Source organism: Xyrauchen texanus, chromosome 40 (genome assembly GCF_025860055.1).
Source record: "Xyrauchen texanus isolate HMW12.3.18 chromosome 40, RBS_HiC_50CHRs, whole genome shotgun sequence".
Classification (NCBI taxonomy): domain Eukaryota; kingdom Metazoa; phylum Chordata; class Actinopteri; order Cypriniformes; family Catostomidae; genus Xyrauchen; species Xyrauchen texanus.
The window spans coordinates 21,002,348-21,024,270 of NC_068315.1; the positions used below are offsets into that span (position 1 = coordinate 21,002,348).

A 21,923-nucleotide genomic window follows, 5' to 3' on the forward strand; every position below is an offset into this window, starting at 1 on the left:
TCTGTCATCATATACTCAACCTCATGTCCTTCCAAATCCATGTGACTCTTTTGCAGAACCCCCAAAAATGTATTTTGTATTCCATATAATGAAAGTAAATGGTGAGCAAAATAGCTTGCTTTGGTCACCAGTGGCTTTCATTATATGGACAAAAACATTTTTTTAAATGTCATCTTTTGTGTTCCACAGAAAAAGTCATACAGGTTTGGAAGGACATGAGGTTGAGTAAATAGCTGTGCGTAAGGTCTTAAGTTGGGGTATAAAGTTCAAGGCTTCGTAACTACTAGTTAGTTTGCAACTAAGTTGGTGCTTAATTTGGTTGCTCCACCTGTTGTTTAAGTCAATTTTTTTATGTACTTGGAAGCTTTTGTTATTGAACAAATAAATATGTATGATTTCCTTGAGTGTGCATATGTCAATAAACCTATTTCTGATTATGATTTAAAATATCAGGGGATTGTTGAAATAATTAAATGCTCACAAGCTGGTATGTACATGTTCCAGAAATGAATGCAAATGGATAATTCCATTAAGTAAAGGTAAATTAATGTGTGTGTGTGTGTGTGTGTGAATATATATATATATATATATACACACACACACATACTACATATGAACTTGTGTGTGTATACTATGCTACATTTTTGGTTCTGGATTTATTCTAAGAGGTACTGTCTAGTTACAATATCAACACAAAGCTAGTCGTTTTTATTAACTTTAAAATTTGTTGACGTGCATGCACCCCCCAAATTAGTTCACATTTACTATATAATCTAGTCAAAAATGGTTAATAATGTTGGCAAATTATGCAGATGTATAATTTGTCAACATTATGAACAATGAGCATCAACAGATTTAAACTATGAAGGCAGAGAAACATTGCATCCTGTAACAATCTGCAGATGGATAACTTTGCTTTAAAAAGGGGTATTAATACACTTTGGTGTTGTATTTTTACTGTTGATTATTAAAGATTATGATCGTTATGAACACTCTACATGGGGATAACGACTAATGTGTGCTTAATATGTACATAGTCATAAATTACAACCTGTGGGCACTTTAGCCGCATCCTTAAGTGAGTGTTGTTTCGCGGTTAAACGCTGCACATGCCGCGATGCCCTCTGTCGGTAAGGAATAGTAAGATGGCCGCCAGAGCACTTCCGGTAGCTTCACCTACTGCTGGCAGTTTAGAATTCTATGAGCAGTCCAGTTATATATATAGATCAGTGGTCCACCCACATGTCTCTACGAAATTCTGTTCCGGAGATATGATCCTTCAAAGTTCGTCGCAATGCAATGTCAATGGGACATTTTGGGGTGTTTTTGCCTCCCAGGCAGGCCCGGACTGGCCATCGGGAGCACCGGGACAATTCCCGCTGGCCTGGCGACGAAGTTGGCCTGCTGCCAGCCAGCGGTTTTTTTTTATTTATTTTATTTTTTTTTATTATTATTATTTTATATTACTACCTGTGATCATTTTTGAATTCGTCATTCAATAAAATTATTATTAATATTAATAACAATAAAAAAAATTAAATCATGAAGACTTGACTGGCAACGCTACAATTCGACTTTACGCCTCAGACAAACGATTAAACAGAAAATGCGAGCAGCACTGATGATGGAGAGAAAACGGCCCGGTGGAGCAGAGAGGGAAAGGACAAAAAAAAAAAAGAAAGCACTCCAAGAAGAAGAAGCAGCAAAATGTTGCAAAATTACTGACCTGTTCAGGGCTTCAAGTGCAGGTCAGTTTCATCTGTAAATACTTTTTTCTTCCTTAACTTAGTATTGAACTGCTAGCAAATGTAAGCGGCAGCGCCCGTCTAACGTTACATTCGTGGAGAAATCAAAACAAATGAGTGCACACAGAAAACTCACAGAAGAAATGTACTGAGGTAAAAATTCGAATTGATGTTTTTTTTATTTATAACATATGATTTAGTTTAACATAACACAACTAAGGGAGCTGTTTTGCTGAATATTATCACGATTGAAAATGTGTTTTCAAATAAATTGAATTTATTGTTCAATAAACAAGTAGCGTAGTTAATATTTATTATGAAGTTACTTACATTTTAGACACAAACCATATTAACAGTTTTTGTTCTATTTCACAGACTAAAATAGTTCCAAAGGAAAGCTACAGCAGCGCGGTGATTTGTTACTGAATGATTCAGCGTTTTGAACGAATCTTTTGTATGAATGACTCACTAATTAAGACGGTCACTTGCCGCAACCTATTGGCGGTTTAGTTTAATGTTTAATATTGCATTTGTTTTTATATTCAAACATTTATTGAAAACATCAATCTCATAACATTATTTATTGCAGTTATAATTGCAGTGCACATTTTTTTATTTGATGAGTAATAGCCCTATAGTGTCTTATTATTATAACTGAATTTATTGATCAAATGTAAGAATTTGACATGAAAGATGATGCATACATTTAATAAGGCACACAGCTTTGGACTTCTAGAGTAAATGCTTGTATGTACGTTACGTGCAGACCCATTTGATATTAGGACTGCTTTACTTGTTTTTATGTTATGGTCATACTGTGAAATAAATGTAATTTAGGGGGGAACAAGGTTGTCCGTGTTTCTAAATTTTATTTGGGTGCATAGGATGGCCTGGATGGGTGTAGGATTTACCGGCCTGAAATTGTGTCCCAGTCCGTCCCCGCTCCCAGGGGTGCAACGTACCAACCACCCCTTAGAAAAGTCATAGCACAGGTGTCCTCAATAGGCCGGTCGATTTGACACCTCATTCGTGGGTCTACACCAAACGGTGCGGGACGAGTTAGGTGCCGAATTTTGTACGGAAGAATAATAAGAAGAAAAAAAAAATGTTCCTGAAGAAAATGTGAGTGGTGTGCCACCTGTGGCAAAATTTGTCACCACGATGGCATAACCATACAATTTCCCCGTTAATGTGTTCCTGATAGCACCACTAATAATAATAATAATAATAATAATAATAATAATTGGTACTCGAGCTTTTATCACCTTTTCCAAGATGACGTCTGTTGAGAAGGCGGATGATTTGTTTATGATAGGTCCTACTTGAAGCCAAGTGCTTTCGGTTTAGATTCTGTTGCGCAGGAGAACGATAGTAGGCTACTGTTACGCTCCTTATCGCTAAAAAGTGTCACTGTGCCACGCTGAAAATGAGGTAAGTTTTCGTCTTTATTGTTGCCGTATCTTTATTATCATCTGAAAAAGTAAAATTTTCAATGCATGCGTTTTAGACAAGGCAAGCAGGAACCATCCTGTCTGTTGAGCATATAAGCAAATGCATATAAGACGAGCACAAACAGCATTGTTGGATAACATACTTTATACATTTTTATTCTTTATGAATTAAGGGGAGACCATGGATATTTGACAGTAAAATGGGGTGAGTTGAAACACCACCAGTTAAACTAATAAAAGTTTAGCCGCTGGGGTGAAATCAATATTATGCCCGATGATGCGCATTATTACATTTAGGGGCTTTTGAGACCAACTCTTACTTGCGCTAATAAAAAGCATATTGTACAAAAGTGTCACGGGTTGTTCCTGGCAGGAAGAAGATGCCCCACCCTAATCCAAACCAAATGTAGCCTGCAAGGCATAGTTGTCTGCCAGGAACAATGGATGGCACCTTTTTCCCATCTCGTAATAAAAAGCAGAACGCTTGTGTTTCATTCGCGTTTTTAAAACCAGGCCTATGATTTAAACCATGTTCACGCCGCAAATGACATGTCGACACTTGGTGTCGCTGCATGTGTCCTGAAAATAAATGATTTATGCCAGTGGTTCTCAACTGGTTTTGCTGTTGCTCTTTTGTAGTCCATCGCCTGTACCGCCCTGTTTGTTCATGTGTGAAGCAATCACACAAGCCCTTCAACATATCTGCTTGCCTTTCCAGACCTGTATAGTCTTCCAGTATTTCAAGTAACATGCCAAATATGTGACAGTAAATTGGCATACAATAGTAATTTAAAAGGCAAGCAGATATGTTACAACACAAGTCTGCAACAAGGAGATGGCAGAGTTGAGTCAGCTTCCCACAATGAATCTGACTTAAATGATCAATGTTCTGCACTTATAAAAGCGAGAATCTAATGCTTCTCTACTCGTTCTCGACATTTTTACAGTGTTTTAAAAGCTTTTTAATAGGCCTATATATTAATTAGCCTACGTTTAACACAATTTTACATATTTTTTTATGAAATCAAATCCAAAAACAAACATTTTAAATACACAATTAATATACTGTATACAGTTCAGGAAAAAAATAAGAGGCCACAGCAAAATGATCAGTTTCTCTGGATTTACTGTTTATATGTATGTGTTTGAGTAATATGTTATTTTTAAAACATTATTGTTTTATTCTATAAAGTACTGACAACATTTCTCCCAAATGCAAAATAAAAATATTGTCATTTAGGGTATTTATTTGCAGAAAAGTGTTTTCAGACCTTGAATAATGCAAAGAAAACAAGTTCATATTCATTTTTAAACAACACAATATCAATGTTTTAACTTAGGAAGAGTCCAGAAATCAATATTTGGTGGAATATTCCTGATTTTCAATCACAGCTTTCATGCGTCTTGGCATGCTCTCTACCAGTCTTTCACATTGCTGTTGGGTGACTTTATTCCACTCCTGGCACAAGAATTCAAGCAGCTCAGCTTTGTTTGATGGCTTGTGACCATCTTCCTCTTGATGGGTTCAGGTCTGGAGACTGGGCTGGCCATGACAGGGCAGAGCATGACATCTTCACCGAGACCTGGAGAGGTTTTCTTTGCATTATTCAAACACTGCATCTTTGTTGTTATTTTGTTATTTTACCAGTTTCCATTTCTGCAAATAAATGCTCTAAATGGCAATATTTTATTTGGAATTTGGTAGAAATGTTGTCAGTACTTCATAGAATAAAACAAAAATTTTCACTGTACTCAAACTCATACTTATAAATAGTAAATCCAGAGAAACTGATAATTTTGCAGTAGTCTCTTAATTTTTTCCAGAGCTGTGTGTGTACAAATATATATATATATTATTAAAGCTTTATTGCAGACACAGGTCCATATAACACATACATACATACATAAACACATACAAATTTCCATATTAGCCTATAGGATATACAGGCTATTACACCAGTGTCGTCTTAACCTAGAGGTGTATCTATAACAGCTTTTCAGCGGACTGACTAGGGCTTCAATTATATGGTTCACTGACCTGTCCAGGCGACACATAAAACTAAACATAAGTTGTCTTAAAAGTGCCTCACAAGATGGCACTCTAGTAGACACAAACAAATGACTGGCACTATGCCACCTAGGGACACGAAGCAACAACCTCATTGCATCATTGTATGCAACCTTGAGTCTCTGCATACTCTTTTTTTTATAGTTAGACCACAATTGAGCAGTGTATAGCGGTGTGATGTAGGTTCTAAACAGAGAGCACTTCACAAAGTCAGAACACAAAGAAAACCTCCTTATAAGCATGTTAGCTTGAGAGTAGATTTTACATCGCTGACGATATAGGTCTTTGTCATCTGTCCAGTCACTGGATATGACATGACCTAAATATTTAGTTTCCTCACACACAGGAAGAGGACTATCTGCCAAATAAAATGTTGGGAAAATTGATTTCCTGTCCTCATCGCTTCTAACTATCATTATGTGGCTTTTCTTAGCATTATATTTTATGTCATGATCAAGGCCATACTGAGAGCACACATTCAACATATCCTGCAGCCCAACACTAAATGGACAAAGCAGGACCAGATCGTCAGCATACATAAGATGATTAACAATAGTGTTGCCCACAAGACAGCCAGTTTTCAACCTATTTAACTGGTTTGATAATTCATCCATATAAAAGTTAAATAAAAAAGGAGACATAATACCTCCTTGGCGCACACCATTACTAACATGAAAAGGAGTGGATACAACATTGTCCCATTTAACCAGAAACGTTTGGTGGGCATACCAAAACACTAAAATTCTCACTAAAAATTTAGGGGCACCTCTGTCTAACAATTTTACAAACAATCGTTCATGATTAATCCTATCAAATGCCTGTGACGCATCAATAAAACATAGGAACATAGATGTATTCAAGCTTTTGTACCTGGACACAATCTCTTTAAGAGCATAGATACACAGGTCAGTTCCATGTTTTCTTTTGAACCCAAACTGATTGTCGGAAGTAAGGACATAAATTTCTAGCTTGGTTAACAGTATCCTCTCCAGTACTTTAGACAAGATACTTGCTATTGCAATAGGTCGATAATTGTCAATACTGTTGAGCTTACCAGCCTTATCTTTAAGCACCGGCAATAACATTACAGACATAATAGCATTTGGCAGGACACCATGGACCAGACAACCATTAAAACACATGGAAAGTAAAGGACAGAGCCTATGGCTGGCATATTTTAGATGTTCTGCAGTAATACCATCCATACCACAGGCTTTGTTGTTCTCCAACATATTAATGGCACCATGAATATCTACTGCTCTAATTATCATATCTGTTGAAAAATCAATATGTTCATTATCAATTCTACCTGGGTTACTTTTAACACAATTAAACAGGTCCGGTAGTGCTCCGCCAAAGCTCAGCTATTTTTTCGGGGCCACTGATACCTTCAATATCCGCTGGTAAAGATGTTTTATTGGAATTCATTACTTTTACCTCTTGCCAAAAGGCATTAAAGTTGTTGTTCTGTAGCTTTCTGGCTAGCTTTAATCATGAATAGGATTAATCATGAATATATATATATATATATATATATATATATATATATATATATATATATATATATATATATATATTAAATGTGTATTTAACATTTTTGTTTTTGATTTCATAAAATCTGAGTCAATTCCCAAATTTCTGGAATCGAACAGCCCTACTGTTTGAGAGGTTTTACTTCATAGCGATTTGAACTAATTCTCCATAGAATTCTAATGGATCACATCAGTTTTGAGGTTTGCGTGCCGCAATATCAAGGGGATATCATCAAATTTACATTGGTAGCCCTAAATTTAAATTGGCTGGCTGCCAAGAAGTTTTCAATGGGCGATTATTGGCATTGTTCTCTTCCTGCCATCGATAACCCAGTCCCAATAAACCTGTGACCAACTTTTGGGTCACGACCCACCAGTTGAGAAACACTGCTTTATGCTAGCTATCAGAATGTGCTACCAGGGCTATATTCGCCTAGTTTTAGGGTTGGAGTTAGGGTTTGGGATAGGGCTTAGTACAGCCTCACACAATATCATACTATCTGATAGTTATGCTGGTTGCACATCCTGATAGGTATTATCTGCCTGACAAGATATGCTACCTAGATTTGAACACATTTCATGCTGTTGTAGTACATACTGTCAGTTTCTCCCGTGCCTCCCGACATGTGCTACCAATGTTTTAACTTTTCATATCAGTGTTTTTACTGCTGGTAGCACATCCTGAGCAGGTAGCACAGATTGTCAGAACTGGTGTCAGCAGCAGTTTTGGAAATTCGGATTACAGACTATGCTAGATGTCAGTCTAATTTGACAAGGAATCAGTTATATTGCTTCTAAAAATAAATATTTTGCAGAAGAGTTTGTTTTACATAAACTGCAGCTGTGCTCAATGCAACATATCATTGAACACGACAAACAATTTATCAATATTAATCAAACTCACTCAGAATGCCAACATGGGTTTCCATACATCATTTTATTAGCCCATATTAATGTGGTTACAAACAATTATATAAAACAGTGAAATCACTCACAGAAACTTTTACCTTCTCTATCTTGCCTTCACATGCCTTTACTCAACTCCAGTATCTCAATCACCATACACACATACACTTTATCTTTTGATGTCACCAGTCTCTGTACTGTGAAGTCACTAGTGGGAATTTCTACTGCTGTTGCACTAACGGTATTGGTGGACTGCACGTCTGGCCATGTATTTTGAAAATGTGATCGCAGAAAACGTAATCATAAACGTAAACGTATTTGCATAAAGTTAAATTTTTCTCAAGTTTGTCCTGTCGCTCGCCACGGCCACCTCTAGTCACCAGAAGTTGCTGTCGCTTGTGTCACTGGAAGTCGAAGCTCTTATTGAAAATGAATGAGAACTAGATGCTTTGTCGCTGAAAGTCACTGCATGTGTGTACCGGGCTTTACTGCCTGGAGACAGATGGTGTGAACTCCTATGAATGTATAAAAATGAATGTATAACTGGACACAGTGTCTAAAAAATATGGCACTTCTGCTCGAAAAACAGGGAGACATGGCGCAAGGCTCAAAGTCCTTATATGTTACTTCATTACAGGGAAAATTTATCTGATTATACGTGTTCCAACCCCCTGCACTGTTAAATATCATTTTCTAGATCACTTAATATGTGCCCAAAGTGAAACGTCTGACTCTATTAAATGATTTAAGATACAATTTAATTATATTTTCTCATTCAATGCAGCTGTACAGAGGAGAAACCTCTGAAGACTGAACTGGACACACTAGAATGCCATTTCACATGGGATTTGAGAAAAGCAGACATAAACGTCACTGATCTTTTGACTAGACTGGAGTACAACCGTGACATAAATCTCGGGGGCAAAGCAGGGACTGCATGCACACACAACTCTTTGGCATACGTCAGGTATCTTTTGGGTTCTTATGAAGAAGCATTTACAAACTTGCAGAGATCTGTGGAGCTCATTAAAGAATGTTATAGGAATGACTGCGACAAGAAGCTCATTGTCACTTATGGAAATTTTGCCTGGTTACACTATCACATGAAACAGAATGCTGACTGCAAAAGTTACCTGGAAAAATTGAGGGATATCAAAGAAAAAAATCCACCTGACTCCAATTCTTTCCCTCATCATGAAGTGCTTGGTGAGAAGGCCTGGGCCCTGTTCAAGTTTTCACGCAAGTATTATGGCAGAGCAAAGGAGTGTTTCAGGAAAGCATTAGAGCTGGAGCCTGAGGAGTGTGAGTGGAATGCTGGTTATGCCATTGTACTTTACCGAACAGAAAGTAATTGTAAGAGTCCAAAGGATTCATCAGCAATTCAACAACTCAGACGGGCAATAGACACAAACCCAGATAATGACGAGCTCAAGCTTCTTTTAGCTCTGAAACTTGCTGCATTTGAGCTATTTGATGAGGCTGAGGACTTGGTGGAGAGAGCTGTCGAGATGTCCCCAGAGAGTCCACATGTGATTAGATATGTGGGGAAATATATGCGGGTATATGGGTCTTTAGATAGGTCCACTGCCCTGTTGAAAAGAGCATTGGAGGTTGCACCGAATTCAGCTTTCATACACCATCAGTTAGGTCTCTGCTACAAAATGAAAAATGTACAATTCAAGGAGCTGCATGAGAGTCAGAGATTTCGTCAGTTGAGCATCTCACATTTTGAGAAGGCTATCACACTGAAGAGTGGCTTCATTTTTGCAATGGCACAACTGGCACTTCTTTATGGTGAGGATGGACAAATCAAACGGGCTGATGATGTGTTTCAAACAGCCTTTCCCATTGCTGAAGAGAAAAATGAGGGACTACAAACACTTTATTTATATTATGGGGAGTTCCAGCAGTACAGAGCAAGATGTCTGCCATTGGCCATTGACTACTACAAGAAATGTTTGAAGATGGCACCTGATACACGAGATGGAAATAAAAGTGCTAAGAATTTAAGAAAGATTGCTGACAGATGCTTATTGAAGAACACAAGCAATGCAGAAGCTTTAGGAATACTAGACTTTATTGAGCTGGTGAAGGGTGAGAAACACTCCACTGCAGAGGGCAGTGAGTATGTTCTGGAATCTACATGTAATGAGGAATAGTACAAAATCTGTATTTTTTTTTACATAATTTACATAATTATTTTATTGAACATATACTGTATTGCAGTTGTTATTATGTTTGTGGGTTGATTGTCTAAGTGTCGGTAGATGGCAAATGGAGCTCACTACATTAATCTTTCCTTAAGGCCTCTGTAGAATTGAGCACAATGAATCAGCACTACCCTCTTTGGACTTGAGATTTTATTGAATGAATTCCACAGTACATAGCCTTAAATTATAAGGCTATGTACTGTGGAATTAAAAAAATAATAAAATAAAATAAATAAATAAAAAAACTTACATTTCTTGTTGCACTTAAATCTGTTTTGTATACTATTCTGATGATAGTGAAACTTTGTACTATGGCACTTTTCATACCACTGTCTCCTTAAGATGATTCGCTTATGTTTTCCTCTTTTGTAAGTTGCTTTGGATAAAAGCGTCTGCCAAATGAATAAATGTAAATGTAAATGTAAATTTCCTCAGATTTTCTCCCCCATCAAAATACAGCTAAATTACATTGGGTTTTCTTACAATGAATTCCAGGTCTCAAAGTTAGCACTCTGTAATGTTCACCCGTGATGCCTTTCTACCATTGAAAATTCGAACACAGCAAATATGTAGAACTACAAAACAAAAAAAAGAAGCCTTTTGTTACTTAAAGTTTTAATAATTGTTGAAAAAGAGAGGATTCACACTGAAATAACAAACAGCTGCTTTCTTTAAACATTAAGAGAATGTAAAGAAGCCGCAAAACCTGTCAAATGCATTTCAGCACCAAAGTAAATGAACAGCGACTGATCAGGCTTAACCTAATCTATATGACTGTAGATGATATAAAAAACACTGATTGACTGTTCCACAGAGATCAGACATAGTTGCCAAATGTAACTGCACTGAAGTTGATGCAATTAATTTGTTTTTATTATCACACCACACTTTCCCTTGGAGCTCGACCTTCCCCATGAACGTGACTTCTGAAGCTGTCACGGGACGTTGTGTATAGTGGAACATTTGTGACACAATTAGAATTGGATTTACAAAATTTAGACACGTAAATAATGATTTAGACCGCAGGCATTTGGTGTACATGCAATAATCATTTAGTTCAAATTATCAAATATACAAATATGATTTTTGGACGTTCAAATAATCCATTCAAAATCCTCTTGGCTCATAAATTTGAGGAGACACTAAATGGGCATGACGCCTCTGATTTTATTGTACATTGTGTACATTAAGCTTTACATTTAACCCTCTGGTGCAAGATATTCACATCTGTGGATCCTTTAACCATTCAGGGTTTGATATTAGCTACATCTGATCCACCATGGCTGATCACCTTTGACCTTTCTCAAAATTCTATATGACTGTCCTCCTTATATGTCATTAATGTTTTTTATGTTTGACAACATAAATTAAACATGGCTGATGAAAGTGGTGAAGCACAATTCTTTATATACCTCCTTCTTTTATTCCAGGACATTCAGACAGGTAAAAGTTAAGGCTGTTGATTTAAAGCATTAATTCAGTGTGATTCATTATTTAAACAATAATGTGTAATCTCCACGGGGCAGTAAGCAAAACTCCAGCTGTATGGCAACATGCATCTTATAGAACAAACCACACTACACACATAATTTCTTCATTTAAGCATCTCCTATCTCAAGGAGTCTATCACTCTGAAGAGTGGCTTCATTATTGCAATGGCACAACTGGGACATATGCCGAGAATGGACAAATCGATCAGGCTTTTAAAGTGTTTCAAACAGCCTTGTCCACTGCTAAGGAGACAACTAAGGAACTATAAGCACTTTACTGTATTATGGGGAATTCCAGGTGTACGGGAAAAGATGTTGGCCAGTGGCCATCAAATATTGAAAGAAATGTTTGAGTTTGGCACCTGATACGGGAAAAAAAGCATTGAGAGGCAGAGGAAGATTTCTAACAGGCATTTATAGAGTAACACAAACAATCCAGAAGCTTTAAGTATAGTAAAAATGATTGAGCAGATAACAGGTGGAAAACATTCCACAGCAGAGGGCTGTGAGCATGTTCTGGAATCTTCACATAATTATTACAATATGTGTATTTTTTAAGAGGTACTAAACGAATATGAGGCTATTAGACATATGCTGCAATTGTTTTTGTGGCTGTGGTTTGATTTTGTGGTTTAGGCCAAGGACAAATTGAGCTTACTCTAGTAGTTCCATCATGTAATGTAATTGTTCCATCATATGCCATCTTGGGCTTAGAATTCTATGAATCAGCACTGCCCTCTTGTGATTAAAACAAATATATTTCAATAGATATTTCACTGAGCATGTTACAGTGTATGTTTTGACATTACCTGAGATTCTTGTCCCCATGCGAGGATAATTACAGTGAATGTCCAGGTTACTTCCATAACATCCGTTTCCTGATGGAGGGAACGAGATGTTGTGTAGATGTAGTGACACTAGTGGTAGCTCTTGAGAGCCCGAGACACCTCTGATCTTTGATAAAATGCCAAAGGGAATTGGCCCCAAACATACAGTTATAAAGGAGGGGACATGCATACCGCTCATTCAGGTTTTGTGCTAATGAGCCGAGAAAAATGTCCTGGCCATTTCAGCGGGTAGTTCAGCAATGTGGCAGGAGGGACACAATGTCTCGTTCCCTCCATCAGGGAACAGAGGTTACGGAAGTAACCAGGAAGTTCCCTATCTGTCACTCACTCAAAATTGTGTCGATGTAGTGAGGGGTCCCCTACAAAAACGGCACAACTAGCTGAACTGTGTTACGTGGATCGGCGGTGTAAGGTATGGCGGAGGATCAGTGCCTTAACAGATTCCCGAACAAACAAGAACTTACTGTTAAAAACCCCCCTAATTACTGAAATAGCGCCAACCAGCCTCCACAAGCACAATAAATGTATTGACAAAGAGACAATGAACTATTGACAGAGAACCGCATGTGACATCCGCATGCTCACCACATGCTTATCGTGTGGACAGGAAGGGGGAAACTTTGAACGTAAAAATGTGTGTGTGTGTGTGTGTGTGTTTTCAGTTAAACACAGAACTGCATATTGCTAATGAAATACGTGTAATCCCTGTATGTTGTGTATTTCTGAGGTATATCAAACTCAGTTAGAACTGTTTCGTTGTGTGTTTTAAACTCTGAGGCCTCATATTTAATAGCCTCAGTGTATATTCCCTTTTTAAGTGCACTAAACACATGTTTCTTGGTATCAAATTAAACCTTACGATTTGTCCGAGCTGAATTCGAATATAAGATCTTCGTAGAATGATATTACGTTATGTTTTGCCATCTTTTGAGTCATTCAGCCCAAAATCTCTTACCGTCATAAACCCAGCCAGAAACATGCAAATGAGCCGTGACGGAACAAAGGAATCATTCTCCTGCCCAAAGGAAGGAGAATTTTACGACCTCCAAAGGAATGTTCAGAGAAGTGCTGACCCTCACTTCATTCTCTTACTGAGAAAGAGAAATGAACCCTGTTAATCCTATATATATATATTCTATATATCCATGTGATAAATATTGACATGTATCTAATGTGCCATCTCACATTTTCCCTTAAATGTGCTTGATCTATGTTTTCTTGCAAACTAATGGGTTAATGTTTCAGACTTTGCATACTATGGTTAACCAAAATCATATGTGTGGCATATTTGGTCTCTATAACTTGGTATTTTGAAGATTGAAATGACTGTGTACATGATATGTCGATAACAACAACATATTAGTATTACAAGTAGATTTCCTATTTTCTTTCTTGCACATGCAATGGGCAATTTTACAACAAAGAGCAATAAACCAAATTCCCGCCTAGAACTCAAACCCTTCTTATTGGTCGAGCCAATGAGAGGTGGGACCTGTTCCCTGAGGGTATAAAATTGCTGCGCCCACTTCCTTACTTTCTCTTCTTAGCTCTTCCTCGCTCACTCTTAGCCTCTCTTGCTTCCTGCCTTTCTGGTCCTCTGAGCCTTGTGCTCTCTCACTCTCTCGCTGAATCATGCCAAACTAGAAGGCCCCAAGGACTCCCAAGCGTGTGCCAGGCTACGTACGGCCTTGTCTCTGATTCTCACTGGTTCTCTCTCTCATCAAGACAACATCAAAGATCAACTGGAGCCTCAACAATTTGCATCAGGACAGTTTAATTCAAATGGGACATGCAAGTATCAAACTTAGTCTCATTATTTGATACATTAAGTATCCTTAACCCCTTTCTAAAAAGGGCGTGTCAGAACTAATATGATGGTTTGCTCAGGCTGTTGATCTGCTGAACTTCAAACAATGCTATAACTTCTTGCCTTCCTGTATTCTGCTTCAGCCCTCTTTCCCTTGGTAAACTGTATGAATGTATGTATATGTATGTTAGAGTAGTTTAAATGTTTAGTCTAGTTAATAAAGTCTTGTTCATGTCACATGTAAAGTTGTCTGTGTCTCAAGCTCATATCTAAAGTCACTAATCATAGATTTTGACTACTTGCTCTTAATACTTAGTAAGAAAGACATTTCCCTTGCCCGGAAATGTACATTTCTATTAATTAATTAATTAATAACCAAAATTGAGTGTTCACGGGATGAACCGAGTATTTGGTTGTAATGTTAATGTAGCTACATCAAGTTAACCCGATTAACTGATCCAAATATTCATAATTGATTATAACAAGTTATGATTGATTATTAATATTTCATAGAGCTGATTCGCTACCTAATGGTGGAAGAATATAGAGCTGATTCGCTACAGCGGTGCGAGATGGTCAGACTACTGTGTGCCGCATAGCCAGCGCTATGCACATAGCCAGCACGTAGCCTCTCCTGATGCTAGTATGAGTGAACAGAACAGCCCTTTGGGGACGAGTCGACTACCCAAAGGATAGGGGCAGGCTATCCTAGTCATGCCTCTTCTTTCTTTTTTCTTTTTCTCCCCAGAAAAGAGAGAAATCGTTAAATGACCAGGACACCAGCGTCTACGCCGAGGGGTGTCCCTCCCAAGGGGAAGACACTGCGGAGACTACACCCCGGCCAGAGCGGGGGTATTTCAAGTGGAGATATATCACATGGTCTTGCAGAGTCTAATCGGAAGAATGTCATGTGGAGAAGTCCCATGGTAGGTCCTAACCAATGGGGGAGGAAGATCTACGAGCATGGTGACTGGGGCAGAGGAGCCTCAATGATCCAGTGGGCGATCCTTTGTTTGGAGGCAGCACTTCCCTTCCACTGTCTGCCAAAACAGACAAAGAGCTGCTCAGAGACCCTAAAGCTCTGCATGTGATCCAAATAGATGCGTAAAGTGCGCACCGGACACAGCAACGCTAATGCTGGGTCTGCCTCCTCCTGGGGCAGCGCTTGCAGGTTCACCACCTGATCCCTAAACGGGGTTGTGGGAACCTTGAGCACATAGCCTGGTCGGGGTCTCAGGATCATGTGAGAGTAGTCTGGACCAAACTCCAGGCACGTTTCGCTGACAGAGAATGCTTGCAAGTCCCCTAGCCTCTTGATGGAAGTGAGTGCCGTCAGGAGGGCAGTCTTCAAAGAGAGTGAATTAAACTCTGCTGACTCATAGGCCTTGCAGGACTACAGAGAGGTCCCATGAGGGAACGAGGTCTGGAGGGATTTAACCTCTTGGCACCTCTCAGGAACCTGATGATCAGGTTGTGCTTCCCTAAGGACTTACCGTCCACTGTGTTGTGGTGTGCCGCCTTAGAAGCTATGTACACCTTCAAGTTGAGGGGGACAGCCGTCCCTCCAAACTCTCCTGCAGAAATGAAAGCACTGAGCCAACTGCGCTTCTCTGGGGGTCTTCGCATCGGGCCGTGGTGGGCATGGGCGCTGGCTCTCTGGCCGTGGCGGGCATGGGCACTGGCTCTCTGGCCAGGGCGGGCATGGGCGCTGGCTCTCTGGCCGTGGCGGGCATGGGCGTTGACTCGCTGGCCGTGACAGGCTTCGAGACGGGGGCCGTGACAGGCTTCAAGACGGGGGCCATGACAGGCTTCAAGGCGGGGGCCGTGACAGGCTTCAAGACGGGGGCCATGGTAGGCTTCAAGACGGGGGCCGTGGTACGCTTCAAGACGGGGGCCGTGGTAGGCTTCCAGACGGGGACCGTGGTAGGCTTCAAGACGGGGGCCGTGGTAGGCTTCAAGACGGGGGCCGTGGTATGGAACGCTGGTTCAGTTTCTGCCTCCCCCACAGTAAACGAGGAACCAGCGTACAGTAGGGCGAGGTCAATAAACTGAGCCAGGTTAAGGGAGCAGCGACCACCAGGCATGAATGATGAGGCTGGCTCATTCAGTCCATGTTGAAAAATGTCTTTTAGAGCCACCTCATCAAAATTCACCTGGTTAGCCAGGGCACAAAAATCCACAACATAAGGTTTGGCTTCCCTGGCGCAAAGCCAAGAGTCGGGCCGCTGGCTCCACAATGTTAAGGGCAAGGTTATGAGTTCCACAACCGCTGCCCTGCATAAACAACCCTTGGCAAGCGCCCGAAGAGCCGTCAAACCTCTCTGGGGATTGAAGGCTTACGGCGCTCAGGGATGCGTTGGGAGCATCAACGGGCTCAGGGGCAGACACAGGTGAAACAGGGTAAAATAAGTCAGAAATCGCACGTACCTGTGGCCCCTGCGCCGTGAGTGCTCGGTGATGTCTCCCAACAGTAGATCCTTCAGCAGAGCGTGCAGAAAAAATCCGCTCTAGTGAGCTGCGTACATCCGCGGGATACATTGTGACTGTCTTCGGTGGGGTTGGTTATTCTGTGGCGAACACAAGTTGAGACAGTCACAATGTCGGGGAAAAACTGCTTTATTAAATAAAAGCGGTGCAGGCAAAAGTACAAACAGGGGCAAATCCAGTGAAGAGGCGTCAAAGGGGAGCGTGATGTCGGAGCCGGGGAATCAAGAGGAAGGAAGGGGCAAATCCGGGAGAGAGTGGTCAACGAGAGCGGGAGGTCGAAGCCGGGAAAACAGTTAACAACTATGGCGTAGAACAAGACGGGACTAGCGGGATCAATGACAGGGGAACAAGGGGAGCTGGCAAGCTAAGGGGTAAACAAGAGGAGGGCAGAACTAGACGAGACTAGCGGGGGGCAAAGATACGGTAAACTAAACACAATAACCAACCCTAGAGAAACGAATGCGTGTGCTATATATAGTGGTGAGTGCAGGTGTTAACAATGACGTGGTGATAAGATGAGTACAGGTGAATACAATGAACAGGAGTGCAGATGACGCGAGTGCAGGTGGTCATAATGTTCTGGATGAGAGCGGGAAGCAAGCGAGTGCGCTCGCGGAGTGCATGTGTGCCCGAGGGCGGGGAGATGGTCTACGAGCATGTGAGCTCGTAGGAGCAAAAACGAGCGTGCAAGCTCGAACGAGCAAAATGGGCGTGGAAGCCCGAGGGAGGAAAAAGAGCGTACGAGCTCAAGGGGGCGGAGCGAGGGAGCGGGGTTCGTGACATTAAGATTGTTGTTGATATGTTACGTAGTTGAGCAGAGTGACACATTAAACAAACATCGGTTCTGAAGTGCATTCTGTGTGTGGGTCTTTTAATGTGAGTCATCAGAACATCACATCTTAAATTTGAGCCACTGCACCTTTTCAGTACAGAGCCACCGGTCTTTACACCTGCTGTATTTTCTACACCTTTTATAAATAATTTGTGAGTGACTAGTCAACTACAGGCTGACAGCATCGACTAGGTCAGTTGTAGTAAACTAGTCTATTGCAACCTCTAGGGCGAATTAGATCCTGGAACCTCTAAAATCTAGATGCAAAAAGTCACCACCAGACCAGTCAGTCATGTTCTTAATTAAAGTGCTTATCTAGGTGTTCATCTACTGAATAACAAAAATCCCAAGACTGATAGTGGCAGTTGTAGAGATGAAATTAATGTATGATGTGAAATATTTATTTGAGTGCTTGAATCGGTCAGGATTACTGTTTATCAAAGTAATTTAAAATAATCTTTTCCTGTGCATACAATTATTCATATTCATTGAGTTGGCTCACCTGAAGGACATCACTGGACCCTTTCTAGATCCCCTTCAATTTGCTAATCAAGCAAACAGGTCTGTGGAGGATGCAGTCAACATGGGATTGCATTGTAAAACTGGCTCCAAACTGTCTGCATCACTTCCGGGAAAGACAAAGAACTCTTCGAGAACCAACGTCATAAATCTCCTACACAGATGAGCATCTCTAACTGAGTCAATGCATCCTACTAAAAACTAATCTCACATCTGACCTGTACTCACCTCAGGCCAATTTAGGCCTATTCTCCAAAAACTCACTCATCTGTTCTCTCTCTCTCTCTCCCCCCCTTGTCTCCCCCACAAGGCAAACACACAGACACACAAAATGTATATATGAAAATGTAACAAAGAAAACCATGAAAACAAATAATGTAAGAGTGCATATTTGGTATTATTTAAAATGTCTCAGTGCTACTGGTATAATGGTCTCTTTCCCATGTTGATAAAACTAATGGTAACAAAGTATTAAGGTCTTTGCCAAGTGCTGTATAATTCTGGAGGTCTGTCCCTATGGTAAATGGTCTGCACTTATATAGCGCCTTTTTAAGCCTTAACGGTATTCAAAGCGCTTTACACTGCGTCTCATTCACCCATTCACATGCACATTCATATACCAATGGCGGCAGAGCTGCTATGTAAGGTGCTAGCCTGCCATTGGGAGACAATGTGACACATTGTTCATGGTTCTTTGTAGTCAGACGATCCCATACATGGATGAGTGTAGTTTTAATATAGGGAATCTGTAAGCCAGATCTCCCATGCTATGCCACTGCATGTATTTTTGTCAGGTATGTCTCTTGATTCTTATTTTTAGGAATGTTTGTTTATTCTGATCATTTGTGAAATTGGCTTTGATTTAAATTTATGGAACTTATATTTTAAATCCTACCTGGCAAATACATTTGAACTTTTTGAGTTATTCTGTATTCCTCCCAATCATTTATATAATTACTGGATCTTTAATATAGGATTAAGCCATTTAAAGAATTTCAGTTTGAATTTCATTAGAACAGAACTATACTGGAGCTTTAATATAGGATGAAGATATTTAAAGAATTTCAGTTAGAATATTGGAGCTTTAAATAGATTAAACCACTCAGGAGAACCAGGTAGGACAGCCACCTAGGAGAGCCAAGTAGGGGAAAAGTAATTTAAAGACTCTGTCTGAATTACAGATCAAAAGGACTATAAATAGAAGAGGATTTAGAGTAATCAATAACCTAAAAAGGTTATATTAAAAGAATGTCCAGAATGTAATTAGAGCCTTAATTTAAATTAGAGGTCAATTTAAAATTGGAGTCAGATTCATATAAAATTGGAGTCAGATAAAATTAACAAGGGATTTAATTTGTAAAATGCAAATTAATAACTAGAGAATAACTGACAGAACAATGCAGAGACATTCAAAGGGCAATCTATTCTATTAAAGGGTTCCACTCCGGACCGATAGGTTTATGAGTGTGACCTTTGCCTTTGTTCCTATTTTTACAGCATCATATCCTGCAAAATCTGGACAAACCAGGGATATACTGTATGCAAGGATCCTTTTTGTGGACTTCAGATCGGCTTTCAACACCATCATCCCAGCTATACTCCAGCCTAAACTACACCAGCTCTCTTTTCCCATGTCTATCTATCAGTGGATTACCAGCTTTTTGACGGACAGACAGCAGCTTGTGAGACAGCGCAAATTTCCTTCCAGCACCTGTATGTGTGCTCTCCCCACTACACAGCTCCCTCTACACCAATGACTGCATAGCAAGGACCCCTCTGTTAAGCTCCTGAAGTTTTCAGATTACACCACTGTCATCGGCCTCATCCAAGATAACGATGAGTCTGTATACAAAAGGGAGGTTAAACAGCTGACTGTCTGGTGCAGTCAAAACAACCTTGAGCTGAACATGCTCAAAACGGTGGAGATGATTGTGGACTTTAGGAGGAACACCCCAACACTGACCCAATTCTGACACCATTCTAAACAGCACTGTGGCAGCAGTGGAGTCATTCAGGTTCTTGGGCACTACAATCTCACAGGACCTGAAGTGGGAGACCCACATTGAAACCATTGGGCAGTGCCTTCCCAAGTGACATATTTTCAAAATTGCTTGTCAGGCATGAGTGGAAAATCAAAGGAAATATAAAATGAATTGTCAATATTCACTTGTATATAGCTCACTCAGTCCACTGCTTACTGCATCCGATTGCTGCTCCATGATAAAGTTGAAGTTTTTCTGTAACTACTGGTCAGTTTCTCTTAACTGTATACAAACCCTAACTGTTGGTGGGACAGGAGAAGTTTACTTTAGTCCAGATGGCTTCTATGCTGATGGAAAAACAAATCACGCATATATTTTTGCCCAATTCACTTCAATATTTATCAGTAGGCATAGTATGGAGATGCAATAAAATAAGAAAATTATTAATTTGGACCATTGTTTTTAAATGGTATGCTACGTATAATTTATTTAGTGTATGGTGAAAATGTTAAAACATCAGCGTTTTAAACTCGACAGTCTCGACCTCAACCTCAATAAAATAGCAGTAGGTTTAACTAATATAGTTTGTGTGGTCAGGGCCGTTTCTAGGCATAAGCCAACTAGGCCCATGCTTTCAATAGACTAGTTTAAGTATTTTCTCTGAAGCATTTTAAAACGTGTATTATACTTCAAAATGACCGGTAACATTGTCATTAGTTGCTGCTCATATCCAATTCTAAGAGAGAAAATAACAAGAAGCAGGGTGGGTCGGAAATAATTTCATTATCAAATAGAAACTTGACAAATGAGAAGAATTCACTTTTTCAACCACTGCCACATGCATTGATTTAATACTAAACAAACCTCCGTAAGTTTTAAAATCTGTCACATCCTCTCTCTCTTTTGCAAACATGCACATTATCTCCAACTCAAATGCACATGATGAATGAACGTCCCACCAACCAACAGGTAGTGTATTTGTAGAAGATGTGATTGGTTATTCAGAACGCCAATTCATTGATTTGAGGCATTCACAAAGTCCCAAGTAAAGTTACGGTGTCTAAAAAAAGAGTCAATTCCTGCATTAGAGTCGACTCCAATTCTAGGATGAGTCAGAATCGAGGAATAGACTCTTTTGGAGTCTACTTCCCATCACTAGTTATTTAGCTGACAAGTGTTTGCTGTTTTACAATGAGAGGCTACAGCAATAATGTGTGTTTGATTTTATCGTAATGATCAAACATTTTTTAAAAACATTGTTGCTGGGTTAATTGTAGTGACATGAGGTACAGTGCCCAGAGAGGAGACACACAGTGCTTGCTGGATTTATCTATGTCTGCCCTCATTGCTAAATGAACATCTATAATATCAGCAAGGACATCTATATATGTTCCTAGGTAAATTAAAGCTAACCACCAAATATTAATTAATTTACATATTGACTTAGTAAAGATGATAGTTTATAAAGAGTTCCCAGCATCAAAGAGAGTGTGTTATGAGACGTTATAAGCACTTCTTTTCACATTAATGTTATTTTGTAATTGTTATCAAATGGTCCTTTTCTCCGTTTATGGGACTGTGTTTATCGTTTGCCTCAATCCTGATTCACAGTCTCCACAATTTTCAATCAAATTACTGTGTAATTTAACAATTTATTTGACAAAAAACATCAGATAATATGCTACACAATGTCATTCTTTATTCCAGCCAACATAATAATATTATCCATTCAATTTATGAGAATGTTTTGCCACAAAAAGTTGAATAGCAACAATAAACTGGGGCGGACATAGTGAGAATCGGGAGTTTTGGGCCGGTTTCTCTTGCCAATCTGCCCCTGACAGTGACTATTTGCACTAGGTGTAAATAGGGCGAGTAGGCTACGATGGAAGGGAAAAAAAACTGGAAAAAAAATTCTTTTGGGCACATTTCTTTTATCACTAAACTACTGTCATAAAAAGTTATAGTTTTGTATATACATAACTCCTGAATAAAAATGTAAATGTGTTTGGACTGATTTAAAAAAAAAAGTTTTGAACAAATTTT

The 21,923-nt window shown here is 39.5% G+C and overlaps 1 protein-coding gene across 1 annotated transcript; it reads left to right on the forward strand.

Moving 5' to 3' along the window:
- The first annotated feature begins 3,084 nt into the window (after positions 1-3,084).
- LOC127633526 (interferon-induced protein with tetratricopeptide repeats 5-like) lies at positions 3,085-14,904 on the forward strand. Its single transcript, XM_052112696.1, has 2 exons — positions 3,085-3,176; positions 8,487-14,904. The coding sequence occupies exons 1-2, from the start codon at positions 3,172-3,174 to the stop codon at positions 9,859-9,861; spliced, it is 1,380 nt and encodes a 459-aa protein (XP_051968656.1). The 5' UTR covers positions 3,085-3,171; the 3' UTR covers positions 9,862-14,904.
- The last annotated feature ends 7,019 nt before the right edge of the window (positions 14,905-21,923 follow it).